At 41.4% G+C, this 14,660-nt stretch overlaps 1 protein-coding gene across 25 annotated transcripts in view; it reads left to right on the top strand.

Annotated features, from left to right (window-relative positions):
- Window positions 1-14,660, top strand: part of SOX5 (SRY-box transcription factor 5) — a 914,829-nt gene that overhangs the window by 800,759 nt on the left and 99,410 nt on the right. For all 25 annotated transcript variants that reach the window (XM_090043598.1, XM_090043600.1, XM_090043606.1 and 22 more), the window contains one exon: window positions 2,567-2,652. In XM_090043598.1, the coding sequence (XP_089899724.1) occupies window positions 2,567-2,652 (86 nt within the window). The remainder of the gene's footprint in view (window positions 1-2,566; window positions 2,653-14,660) is intronic.

A 14,660-nucleotide genomic window follows, 5' to 3' on the forward strand; every position in this document is an offset into this window, starting at 1 on the left:
TTTAGAGTGATAGGTAATCTTGGGAAACAAAGGCTAGCAGAGGCATGACCAATTGCACTCAATAAAAAGAATGAATTGTTTTTAGCCTAATTCTATTATAGACCAAAATAATACTGAAGTAGCAAAAAGAAGAAAAAAAGATTTCCAAAAAGTTCATGGAGGGACCTTAAAAGCTTTTAAGAATTGTTTTCTGTTTCTTGTTCTTTAAAAATACTTTGAGGGAACTGAAAAAGCTGAAAAAAAATAACGAACCTGAAGCAGAGAAGATCTTGGTTCTACACAGCTTACAGTTCTGCAAGAATTTCAACCATGAAATAACTTTTTTTCAATCAGCGAAATTAAATGTGAAATAGAATCCTAAATTAAATCAAATGCACTATGAAAAATGTGAAACAATAGCATATTCTGGTTAAAAATCAAACCAGAACAGAAAGCATTTTTTTTCCTAAAAAAAGTGGACTAGAGGCTGATGTGGGAAGTTAGGCACCATGATGCATGAAGTTAGGCATCTAGACCCTAAGATGTGGGGAGAAGTGAGCACGCTAGAAGAGAAGGACAAGCTACAACTAGGAAGAACCAGCATCATACCTACAGGCTGGGGAACTCCCTTCTCATCAGCACAGAGGCAGAAAAGGATCTTGGAATCACTATTGATTCCAAAATGAACATGGGCCGCCAGTGTGGGGAGGCAGTCAGGAAGGCCAACCGTACCTTGTCATGCATCCACAGATGTATCACGAGCAGGTCCAAGGAGGTGATCCTCCCCCTCTATGCAACACTGGTCAGGCCGCAGTTGCAGTACTGCGTCCAGTTCTGGGCACTGCACTTCAGGAGAGATGTGGACAACATGGAGAGGGTCCAGAGGAGGGTCACTCGCATGATCAGGGGGCAGGAGGGCAGGTCCTATGAGAAGATTCTTGGTTCATGGTCTTAGCTTTAAGATTACTGGGCTCTGTGTCCTTGGAGAGTAATTTTAGCTTAATTCAGCAAAGCCCGTACGTATATTTTCAACATTCAACATCCATGTAAGTTCCTTAATGTAAAGCATTGCTTAGTTGTTTGCTAAATGCTGGCATTATTTTTATTTATTATTTTATTATTTTTATGGGCTCCACTTTGCCTATCCGTGAATAGGTTTACTAATACTGATTCATCGTACAGGGGAGCTGCAAGATTTAATGTTTACAAGATGCTGAGATCCTTGCATGAAAAATTCTATACAAGAAGAGAGCATTGCTGAAGGATAATTTAAACATTAGTTGCTTTCCTGAAAGCATATATCTAAATTTTACCACATGTCCTGCTTATAATATTTAAAAAAAACCTGGAGTATTTTTTCCCCTGTTCATCTTTTTCTGGAGTTTTTGATTTTGTCATCACAAAATGTTATTTTCTAATACTTTATAATGATGATATCTAATGTTCTGCAAGGTCCTTTTAATTGCCCCCCCCCAGTTTGTTCAACCAATGTTATAGGGAAACTTCAGCATGCTTGTTGAAACAAAGGTATTGCAGCCTCAGGTAGCATCTTTCCTCATCTGCCCTAATCTTATTTCAAATGGCTCAATCTATGCTGCACTAATCATACATGTTAGCAGATCATTGATCTGATGATCTTTATTCATTGAGTGGAAAGGGTCATTTTGTCATCTGGACAAACATTTTGTCGATTGGAGACAGAATATAATCCACCTTCCTCTTGGTTTGATTAGTAGGAGGACAAATAAGAGTCTGTTTAACAGACAGATATTTAAGGACAAATCAGAAATGTCTATTTCCTTTTCAGAATGAAACATGTCTCTCCTTATTGACTTTTGCCATCACAGATAGCAAATGAACATTTTCCATGAAAAGTATATCCAATCTTTAGAACTGTTATTTTACTCCTGTTTAGAGTGAACTGCCTAGCACAATGCAGTTTCTGGCCTTAAGCTATCTCAGTTTTACTAAGCAGCAAAGCTTCTGACCTTTTTATCTAATCTCTTTGACTTCACCCTTGACTTCATACACTTATCCCTTTTGCAGGATCCAGGCCTGACTCCGTAAAATAAGATTGCCTTCACCAAAGAGGAGATGTAGCATTCAAGAGAGTGTCAGTTCTTGTTCACATAAATCCTAATATTTGATCTACATGAGGTTCAGTTTACTAACAATGATCTCAGTTTGGTTAACTTCATATTCTGGACAAGCCTGTAAATTTGTCCTCTTCTAACGCTGTGATCTTATCAAGGTTGTACTGTTTTCCTTTTCTTCTCCCTCTCTCTCTTTTTTCATTCTCTTTTTTGAAGTATAGCCCTCTGATCAATGTGCACTTCTTTCCATTTCCCTAAATACATCATGAAAAAGGATGAGGTTTCCGCCTTAATTGCTTGTGCCTTTTATTCACATTCCTCTCTCAGCCAGAATTGTGAAAAGAGTGTTAGTAAAAGGCTGCACAATAGAGCTTTTCATTAGGCCTCAGCAAGGCACACAAAAGAAGGCTTTTGGAAAGAGTGAATGCAGGACTTTAATTTGCAGGTGGAGAGTAGATAAAAGGTGCTGACGCCTCTATTATTCTCTTACTTAGGTGACCCTTACCCTGTTCAGCTGATCCCAACTACCATGGCAGCTGCTGCCGCAGCAACACCAGGCTTAGGCCCACTTCAACTGCAGGTAAGTCTGGAAACAATGCAGAAGAGGCAAAGGTTAAGTAAATATGGAAAACAGTTTTCTATTCCATTAGAACACAATGAAACGCAATGTTTTTGGTGCATTCTTTTCATTTAAAATTAGCGTCTGAAGCTAAAATAAGTGCAAGCCATCTCAGGTTTTCCATTACCAGTAGGAACATATATATTTTTTACATCTATGTTAATTTTGATTTTTAGATTTGTGCTTTTAACTCTTAATAGGAAAAAAACAAACTTGCTTTTATTTTACATTACAGTGTCCTAGAAACTGCGTATGCGTCAACAGTAACTATTCGCAGACAGAAAAGGCCTGCCCTGATAAACACTTTTAAACTGCTTAAAGATCACTTACCACAGTTATGTCTTTCTAAGATATAAGCTCTTCAGGGCACTAACTGCACCCCCTACATAGTTTTAAGTTACTCAGCATAGTGTAGGTGCTGCTGTAATGCAAGTAATTAATACTTTTACTAATTTAACACTATGGCATTACAAAACTGTGTTATAAAAATATTATAGAATCTTGTTTGAGCCATACTAAACAGCTATTCCAGGACCCAGACTGGGACTAGAGATAATGAATAGCTGATCAAGGATCTGAATCAGATTTTTGCAGATCTTTTCCAAATCAAAATGACCAGATTTAAGCCCACTGAATTTTAAGAAGTGTGATAGCTGGAGTTGGAATTTTGTGTTTTGGCATATGTAGTTCACTGCTAGAAATGGGCCTGGAAAATGTTTTTGGATAAATGGGATCCAGATCCAAATCATTTATAGCTCTTCAAAAACCTGACTGTTTATTCTTTTGTAAAACCAGATTCACCACTGAGTATGTACCTCTCTATTCATTACCATTTGTCAGGCCATGTGGGATATTCAGTACTTGCTTAGAAGAGCTGAACATTTTCAAAACTATGTGCACACTGCTACATTTTTAAATTACACTAGGTTAATCCTTTTGGTTCAGCTAGCACAGGAAAAGATGGGAGACAATTCTGATAGGGCTTTTTATGGAGTTAGTCAGTTGAGTTTTACGGAAATAGCTGCCAGTGTGTAAGCTGACACATTCTATGCACCACAGAGGTTAATACATTCATTCCTATTGTGCCCTTATATGAAAAGCTACACTGTGTGTTAGTTTCTGATTCTATGAGCTACAAATAACATGGGTAGTTTAAGTGCCACAGGGCTATAAAAGCTCCTTGAAGGAGTTTTAGTTTGCTGTCCTTACAGCTGTGGAGTGAAGTACTGGGCTCCGTGTAGCTCCACGGCTCTGCAGGAAGCGCTGCTGGCAGCCTGGAAGCAGTCTGGGAAAGCAGGCTCCGCCCAAGAAAAGCGACTGATCTTCCCCCCACAAACCAGAGCCTGCCTGCCTGCCTGCATGAACTTGTGTGGGGGCCCAATTCTTCCCTCTATGGCTGCAGTGCCCCCCAGGACCGCTCAAGCTGGGTGCCTGTGGGTGGGTGTCACCTGGAGCGGGGAGCCACTGCTGCCACAGAGAGAAACACTGGCCCCCCACAGCAACCCAGGGACCACTCCACTTTGCTAGCAGCTTACCTCCTCCCCCCACCCCACCAGAGAGGTAGGTAAGTCAGCAGGGTATGTGCACGACATGGGGGTTTAATCAGCCCTAAATTGAAGTGGTGTTTTTTAAAACCTACCACTTTGATTTAGGGCCCCCATTTCATCTACACACACCCCAAGATCTCTTTCAGCACTTGCTCAGAATTGTTCTGATATAAGCAAGTCATAAAAGGAGCTGGTAAGGCCTTGTCTTCCATTTCAGGACTAGTGTTGGCTTGTAGTTTGACAGATGCTGAACCAAAGTTATCTGAGTTGAAGGTAGGATGGGAATGACCATTTCACCATAGAAAATGTGGAAAGTACTGTAGGTCTCATGTGTCTGTGCTGGTGAACATGAAGGGAAAAAAAAAGATTGAGCAAGTTTATATATGTTGTCTTGTTCAGCTGTGATTCTGGCTGGGACTGAAGCAGGAGTTGGTAGTCAGTCAATGGATGAAAAATTGAATCACTAATTTTCACAGGTCCCATAAAAATCCCAAGTTTAATATCTCTAAAGCCATGAGTATATTATGAAAAAAATTAGAAATACTGCTTCATTTTGAACACTGATTCACTTAGCAGCATCAGGAACCTGGCTTCTGTTACCATTTTAAGCATCTATTTTGATGCTGAATCCAAAATGGGTATCTAACTTTAATGCCAGAGGAGCTGAATCAGACTGAGAAACATCTGACACATTGTTTTGACATTCTCACTTATTGGGACTCAGTAGCTCAGAGTTTAGGTACTGGATTAAAGAGTGTTATAGCCCTCAAGAACTAGATAAAGTCCAGCGTACATCAAAGAAGAGTGACTCTTGGATAACCTATGTGAAATATATTGCTGGTCTGAAACCAGTTCTATGCTGCATAAGTGAATGTGTAGCAGTTAAACTCTGGGACATCATTTTGGAGAGGTATTTTCTCTTACTTTGGAAATTTATCTACAAAGTATGTAACAACAATTTTTCACTGAAAACACCCAGGATGTCCCATGATCCTGAGTCAAACTTCTCTTCACCCAGTCTCTCCACTTTTTTCCTATTACTTACTCCTTCAGATTGTGGGTGCAGACAGAAGTTACATTTGTTGCATGATCAGCCCCTTGAAAGCACTCTATAGTTATGCCCTCACAGAAGTTCACAGCTACAGAGTGCTTTAAAAGTGCCTGATTGCATAACAATCTAAATCCTCATTATATGAGGGTTCAGATGAAGGTGCTGTGAAGTGGAGCACCTTCATTAACATCTGTCAGTGCACATTTGTGTGCGGAGTGCCCTTTTGTGTGCTAACAGCCATGTCTTTTTCTATGGAGGTCAAAAAGTGACGCAGTTTCATGGCAAGAAATAGCAAGAGATTTTGTCACTTGTAGTCAGGGTCTGATACACTTGTTAGCTTTATTTTCATGGACACAAAGGCATCATTTTGTTTTGTTCTTCTAGTGGGATGATAAACATGCAATGGTTATCCCATTATGAAAACCTAAGTGGATAAAGAGCACTAGTAGTGGAATTAAGGTACCTGTACTACATACCATGAAGTAGCTATATCCCACTTTAGATGACCCTACCAAATTTACCTTGCAGGTAAATTGAAGTGACTTTGCTGCACTCTGTAGAGAAGAATAGTCAACATGTGTTAATTTTCCTATGATAAAAATACAGAAAACAAAAAAACAACTTTTTTCTCAGTGAAATCATAGGCCAGATTATATTCCACCTATTGGGTATCTCAAGCTGGAAACAAATATTCTGATCTACTTCATGGACATCTAACAGATATTGATGGGTTGTCATTCCCCAATGTCAGTCCTCTGCCCCTCCTGGGGTTTAAGGGGTGTCACTGCACTTATCATGCTAGTGCTTTGCAGTCAGGCTGCCCCTAGGTCTGTGGCCATATGCAAGGGGAGTTCCCCTCTCTGCACGTACAGGCACATCGGAACAATGATTCCCCTGCCTTGGTGTGCAAGCAGGAGTGGGGTAAAGCATCCAGCACTTACAGATGTATGTTGGGAGAATGATTCCCCCAGTGGTGGTCTGCAACACAGGGGAGGAACTCCCCTTTCCACTTGCACGTAGCCCCTGATTCAGGGGTGGCAGCTTGTTGGATGCACTCTCTGGCACTCAGTGCACTTTCCTTGTTGCTGTCTCCAGACTGGAGCACCATGTGCAAACGGAGTTGGGAATCTCTAGGGGAATTCCCTTCTCTGTGCTTTGCAGACATATTCCAGGGTGATCCTTTCCTGGGAGAGTCCTCCATGCCTGACATGGGAGGTTGGGGTGGGGGGCATGTCTGCAAGTGTGGGTTTTCCCGCTTGCAGGCACATGCTCCAAGTTGGGGTGAGGCACCCAGGACCATTTTCTCCCAGGATTGGGCCCCTGAGGTGAGGGATGTGTCTGCCTGGGGCAGCAAGAGTGCAAGTTGTCATTGGCAACCCACAGTCTCCTACCCCTGGTGAACAGATGTGAGCTGCAAAAAGATGGCACAAATTGTTACTGTCTTTGTTGGTGCCACAGAAGTTAAATGTTTGTGGCTCAACAAAGGGCTATGACATCTGTTCACTTGTTTTTTGGTGCCATAACAATTTATACAGTGGAACAAAATTGAATATCTGTTTGCAGTCTAAGTGACACCTAGGTGTCTGAGTTTAAAGGCAGGCCCATTCCACTCTGTTTGAGTCCCTGAGATACTGTTAATGAGTCTAGTTTTGTTACACACTTAAATCTTAGCCTTACGTCTAAGGTTATAAAAAGACATTGCCAAATGAAGCAGATGAGTTGAGTTGTGCCAGGATGTGTCCGAACACAGCTGATCCACCTCATTGGGTGAAATAGACATCACCTGTTATCTTGCAGGCAGAGCCATCCTTAGGGGTGTGCGGGGCCCAGGGCATATCAGCTTGTGCAGGGCCCGGGGGCAAGGGGAAGGGTGGTGAGTGGCCAGAGCTGGTGGAGCTGGGGGAAGACGGGGTGGTGAGCAACTGGAGATGGTGTAGCTGGGGGCTGAGGGGGCAGCAAATGGCTGGAACCCGCAGTGCTCAGCAGCAGCAGAACCTGCAGCAGCGGTGCATGCCCATGGCAGGACCTGTACAGCACTGTCCACGGGGGCCCCCAAAGTGCAGGGCCTGGGGCAGTTGCCCTTATTTGCCACCCCTCAGGCATGGCCCTTCCTGCAGGGTCGGGACTCTGCCACTCCTGGGAGTGGCCACAACCCAATCTTGTACGAAAACACGCAGGATGCCCCTCTGCTAGTAGAGGAATGTCTGGGGAATCCTGGGTGTCCCTGTTTGCTGATGAGCATTTATCTTTGCAAGCAGGGAAACTCAGGGTCTTTCTATTTGTAGAAGCACATGCCCAAAAAATCCCAAATGGGGGAACCCAGGCAGACATTCCTGGGGCTTCAGGGGCATACAGGGGATTCCCAGGGCAGCTGGAGACTACAGGCAGCTCAGGAGTGTGTGTGCTCTCCTGCCTTGAAACAAACAGATGTCTGCCACAAAATAACAGCACAAATTCATGCCACCTAAGTCATGGCTATAAATTGTGGGCATTTGTGGCACGACAAGAAGTATGGACATCTGTTTGCTTGGCCTTTGTGCCACCATAAAAATGTTTCTGGTGGCACAAAGGCAACACCTGTTTACATGCTAAATCACTGAATGAAGCAAGGAGGAGAAAGACCTACTCCGGCTGAGTTAACAGTTTTCATGGACTTGAGCAGAGTGGAATAGGATGACACTTAGGATATAGGCAGACATAACAATTGTAGCAATATCACAGGATACAGAGGATAACTATATGAGCTGTTGGGGTGCAACTGTTACATTTTCATTGTTCTATAGTTCTAGAAGTGTTGCAAAACCTTCAACTTTTAACCCTGTCTTATTCAGATTCAAGGTTAGGATGATTTTTCTTACTTGTATCACTACAGGATCATGCAGATGTAACAGCTGTAGCTGCATAACAGCTGATGTATGCTCCCAAGCAGCAGACTTTTGTCTATATCGGTAGATAATAAGTACCACTTAGATGCCTAGTAGGTGGAATTGGATCTAGCCCATAGCTTTTGTTTTGAAAGCCCCTTGCTAACATAACCCTGGAAGGTCAGTACTTTGAAGTTAACTAGTTAGCATTATTTGGTTAGCTTTGCTGGCAGTTTCAGAGGAAAGGTTAATGAGACTAAAACATGTAGAAGCATGGAAACTAAAACAACCTTCACATGGAGCCTTCACATTGGTAGAAATCTGAGAGGAAGTAGATTGCTGTGGCCTTGCTGAAGAAGATTAAATTAATACCATTTGTGTCTCTTCTGTGGAGATGAGAATTCAGGTCTGTTAATTCAGCATCTTTCACTCTCACTAACTTCTCTTTAAAAGGCAATTGTCAGTGTGAAATGTTTCATTAGAAAGCATGGCTTCTTTCTAATAAAGCATATTTATGGTAGGGAGTGATTTTTGCCATATTCAGTTACTTGGGTTCAAATCTTCATATGTATTTAAGTACTAAGATCTACCTGGGCTAATCACAGTGAAGTGTTTAACAGAGAACAGGGGTACTAATCATTGAAGATGAGTGGTGTTCCATTTCAGATGAAGAAGAGCTAGATAGACTGAAGGTTATTTTGGCCTTTAATATATAGCTTGTAGGTACTTGATCTTGACCTGGCATCTAAAGTTGATTAAATAAAGCTGGTGACTTGAAAGGTCTGAGTTATTGTATAATTAGTGTATAGAGTTCATTTGAAGATGGTTCTTTCACAAGGTGGGCAAAATACAGCCTGCAAGCCAGATCCAGCCCACCAAGGGATTTTTTTATGGCCCACAACAGGTCCCTGAGCCCTACCTGGCCTAGGCACAGGGAGCAGCCCAGGCTACAGTGCATGTGGCTAATCCCACTACCCCTGGGCACACGGTAATGTTGGGTCAGAATAGCAGCTGGATTCGCTTCCCAGAAGTGGTGGTTTCTTCTAGCTGCCACTGCCACTCTTCATCCCTGCTGCCAGGCCTAGCCCCACTGCTTGGGCCCTAGCTCCATGCTGTTACTGCCCCATGATCCCAGGGTCTCACAGCCAAGCAAATGGATTGGGGCTGTAGGTGGGTTGGGAGCAGCATCTGGAAGTAGGACCAAGTAGGTAGGACTAGGGCCAAGGCCCTTGGGCAGTGACAGCATGGGGCTGAGGCCTGAGCAGAGCCACAATCTGCTCCCCACATGCCCCTGAGAGGGCACTGGTTCTGTGGGCAGGGGTATGCAGGAAGCAAATTGAGGCTCTGACCTGGGCCCTAATGCTGTGCTGACACTGCCCTACAATCCCAGTCCCACCCACCCATCATGCTCCCAGACACTGCTCCCTGCCTGCTCGTGGCCCCATCCCACCCATCTGTCCACGTGGATCACAGCCAGTTTCCATAGACACCTCAGGATCATGGGGTGGTGATCTGGGGCAGAGCCACAATCTATTCTCCACCTGTGGAGCTGGTATCTGTTGCAGGGGCATGCAGGGAGACGATTACAACTCTGCCCGGTCCCCAGCCTGACTCATGGCCCCAAGATCCTAATCCCAGCTCTGGTCCTGCTCCTCTGCTCCCAGATGCCACTACCTGCCTGCCTGTGGCCCCATCCCATCTGCCCAGCCATGTACAAGACAGAGTCATTTAGGATGTGTTGGTGAGCTGTTGTGTTTGGGGGTGGGAGGTACAGACCTGGTGTGCTCACCAAAACTCCCTAAGTGGCCCTCCGACCCAAATAATTGCCTACCCCTATTTTTTCACATATGGACTAGAAGCGGTGGGATTTAAGTTCTCTCACTTTGCAGATGGATAGTTAAGCCTATTAAGTTAAATATCATGTGCTTATGATGGAGATAAGTAAAAATTAAATGATATGGGCACGATTATTCTAAAATCATTGTTAAGCATTTGGGTATACTTAGTGTGAATTGGATGTTTCTCAGAGCCTGAACAGATTCTGTCTGAGATGACTTTTCTTACTTTCTTTTCTGACACAACCTGACTCCTGAGTATTTATTAAACAACACAAAGCAACTGCCTTGATAGCTAGATCCAAAGAGGACAATCTATACCCCATCTTGGTTGTCTGATCATGAGATTATGACAATGACTGATTAATTGGCAGTAATACAAGTGCTGTATACACAAGTAGTTAACTATATTGAAAAGTGATGCCGAATGCATAATGACAGCTGCCTGTATACTGTTACTGTATGTGCATTTTGTGTCTTTTCAAAACAATATGACAGTCTGATGTAATACATACTCCCTGCAAACATCTGCTGTTGGGGAAAAATACAATCAATAGCTTAAAGTATTCACATTCAAACTTTGTTTTTTCATCATCATAGCATGACAAAAGATTACATGCTTTTTTGATTGTGTTAATTTGAACCTGTTAATACACAAATAAATGGAAACTTATGCTAAAAAATTCAGTGCGAAAGTATTATGACTATTGTTCTCCATCTTTAAAGGCCAATCACTTGAGAAGTTCATATTAAAATAAAGTTGCATATTCTTTTTGTGCATGTTTTGCCCCTCCCTGTATGCTGTTGAAGAAATGCTCTTATTGATTCCTGAGTGTTTGGGTCCAATTTTCATTCTTAATGTAATCCTATTCTTTGCAGTGGTGTGGGAAGATCCATGCTAGTGTTTGAACTTCAAAATATTTAATACCTGTAATCTTGATAACATTATCAGAATAGTATGGGTCGCATTTAGATTTTCAAAGGAAGTGAACGTATTTGAGCACTTTTGAAAATCTGACTATGACATGGGTCTCCAAACTATTATTTTTCTGAATTGAGCTTTTTAAGGATTGTTTGTTGTAAAATCTGGATGTAGATATCCAAGTTCATATAAATACTGGCTAGATGTTGATTATACTTCCAGTAACAAAAAAAAGAAGTTAAACCTGTCTAACCAGTATTTCTCCTTAATAAATGTAATAAAATGTTAGCCTGTTCCTACTATCCCATGTGTATTGTAAATATGTAATTCCCAAGGAATTCAAGTGAATGTGAAGGACAACTTTGCTGGCTTTATCTGAAGTAGTCTCATTTTGGAATTCATAGCATCAAAGAAGTTAGAGAATGAGGAAGACCTATCAGCCATTCAGTTTCTCCCTCTAATTACCGGTAGAGGATCTGTCTCTAAGGCTGGGGACAGAGGGTGCCTATAAATATGCTCATTCACATTCTAATTAGATTAATTGAGTCTGCTCCACATTCTAATTGGAAAGCTCCAGTGTTGCCTCACCCTCACATGTATTAAGACCCCATGCATTACAAAATAGCCACAGGATCGCTTTAGGTAAACCTTGTTTAATGAGCTTTAGATAAAGCATCTCACAGCTATTTTGAAATGCATGGGGACTTAATACACATAATGGTGAGTCGATTTAATTAGATCACTGTCTGGGAACCACTCTAATTAAAATGCTTGTTACCCTCACCCCCGAGCATATGTATAGGCAGCCAGAAATTACACATAAGCCAGTATAGGTAATCAGAAACCAGTTCAAATCTGTAACACTACAGAAGTTCAGTGCACATAAACCACTTTCAAAATGGCCCAAACTGGTTTAAGATATACCAAGATGGATGTAGTATCAGACTTAACTGATTTAGATTAAATCAGTTTATTGAACTTCTGTCCCAGATCCCCATAAGACTCAAGTTAACTCACAGTCCTGCAGCATCCCAGGATGCTCTGCACCTCCTTTGGAAACCCCCTTTCAGGGTGGGCAGGCTAACCTTGGCTCAAGCTGTCTGCTCCAACTGAGCAAGGAGGCATGCTCTAGTGCCCTCCAGCTTCTGGCCTGGTCCACTGCTAGCATGTGACTGCATTTCTGGAATCAAAAGTAAATGTCTGTTCACTTGCTTATTGGTTCAATCTATGCAATTTAGATTAACCTGTGAAAATTGAATTGATTCAACCTCAGGCTTTTTGACTCTGTACTTAGCCTAAAATGAATCTTTGTGTGGTTTAATGTGAAACACCTCTGGTGCTGGGACTTAACCACTATCCTTGGAAGGCTCATCCACAATTTTCTCTCTCACTATTGGAAACATTTTGCCAGTTTTCAACATTACTTTTTCTTTCCCAAGTTTCTTACAGTTGCCTATAGGTACATTCTTTTTTTGACCAAACTAAACAATTGCCTTCTAGTCTGCTGATAGTACCTAACAGCCTATGATAAACTGGCTACCTAAGGTAATAACTTATCTGAATGGAAATAGTAAGCCTTTTGATACCATGGAGGGCACCTAACAGGACTACAAATACCTTTGAATCATTTCTGATGGGCAAGAAAACAAACCTTGTGGCCTGTTATTGTTTTCATGAAATGTAGCCAAGAGGTGACAATACTTTATCCATAATCAATTTATTGTAGAATCCATATAACTTGCCTAGGATATTATCCACAACATTTTGAGAACAAGAAGATTGTTGATTTTGATTTCTTAGCACTGGGCAGTATATAACTTAAATACCATCTAAGCCTCATCTTTTCAGTGTTTAGAGCTAACATTTTCTTCAATGTTTGCTTTTCTACTTTACCTAGACTCATTAATAGGATTCTTGCTTAATTTGTGGTGGAATTAATCATTAATGCCCAGTTTAATTACAATATTATAAAACTGGTGCAATCTACTTAAGCATAAAAAGTAGAATTAGGTCTCCACCGTGAGCACATGCATCTGGAAAAACAGCTTAGTACATTTACTGAAACACTTCTCATTAGCATAACCAAAAGATGGCAGTTGTCCATCTACCATCAGTTGACTATATTCATGTATATTAATAGCCATGTTTTTGATAACCATCACAAATGCTGATAAGAATAATAATACGGCATAATATGTTTATATTTTTGTTGAATGGATGCCCCATTAAGTAGGCTTTAAAGGTATATTAATGCAGCTTCTATACTCCCCGCTCCTGCCACCCATTAATTTCTAATTTTAAAAGTGTATTGGCTACAGGATACCCACCACCTGTTCTACACATGGGGTAGCCAAAATGACCATTTTAAAGGAGATTACTAGAGATCAAGGTCCAGTTGTACAGCTGGAGCAAGTGGGCACAGTTTCATTGATCTAAATAGACTCCCCCCATCTACGTCAAGTGGAAGTCTAGTTCTGTGAGCAGCTCTCATGCCAGCAAGTATTTGCTTCCTTTTGATATGTGTATATATTTTAAAATAATTTGCTCTTAGTAGCAATTTAAAAAATGTTTTCATTAAAGCATATATGCAAGATTTTGCATTGGTTGCCAACTGTAGCTTTCAACAAGCCATATGTTTCTGAATGAAAAATATCTCAGAATTATCCCACAAGCAGATCTTACAGCATTGGAATGTAAATAGTCCTCACTCTTAGGGTACCTGCTGAGAAAGAGACTGTGATAATTTGCATGAAAAAATGAACCTCAAAATGTATCAACTCAAAAATCTTTTTCATGGTGGATACATAAGCTTTGCAGTTGGCATCTAAGTAACCCTTGCTTTCTTTTGATTTCAAGTTTTACTGGTAATCCCAGGAAATTTTTCAAAGCAGATATGATTCTCTCTGCCTCCTGCCATTCTCTGGAAGAGGTTGATAATTATGGTAGGACCTAGATAATGCTTCAAATTTCCCAGAATACCAAGTGCATTTTCTGAACAGATATATACATGTGGCAGTAAATATACTGGGCAAGCCAACAGGATGGATATTTTGTGGCTTGTCAAGTTATAACTTTATTTCTTCCCTTGAGGAAAGAATGAACTGTGGTAGCATATTCATTCTATCTAGAGTAACGGTCCATTGTGCCAAACTTTTCAGATACCTTTTGTATCTGTATGGACTGAAAAATGACCAGCCTATCTTCATTTTAGTTGTCACTTGGGCCTGCTGTTTGCTCACAGACCTCTGTCTGCATGAGTGAGTTTTCTTGTAGGTTAAAGAGCCTGAATTCCCTCTTCCCCCTCCCTCCGACCCTGAGCCTGCAGGGCAGACAGACAGAAGCACACATATGATTAATACAGCACAGCTGCAGTAGTGACTCATTTGCATATGTATTAATAGAGGCAAAAACAACAATTCAATTACATACAGAGCCATTCTGCATACTAAAGAACATATGCAAATAGCTCTGGAAAAAGTGCAGCCAGCATTTTCTCTGACGTTTCTGAGCCCATATGGGCTAGAGTCAGACCCCAGCAGTTTTCAAGAAATCCCCTTTTGGAAGAACCTATTAAAGAGATGCTTACACAGCTATTACCACCCCTAGCATTCCCAGAAGGTGTTTGACATTTGGACAATGGAAATAGCATAAGCAATGTCTTTTTTTCATGCTATTTTCATATTTGCCAGTTTGAGCTTCATTGTGTTGTCCCATTACATACATAAGCCTCAGTACACACAAGCCTATTTC

This window comes from Crocodylus siamensis, chromosome 4 (assembly GCF_052110815.1).
Source record: "Crocodylus siamensis isolate JL-2025a chromosome 4, ASM5211081v1, whole genome shotgun sequence".
NCBI lineage: Eukaryota > Metazoa > Chordata > Crocodylia > Crocodylidae > Crocodylus > Crocodylus siamensis.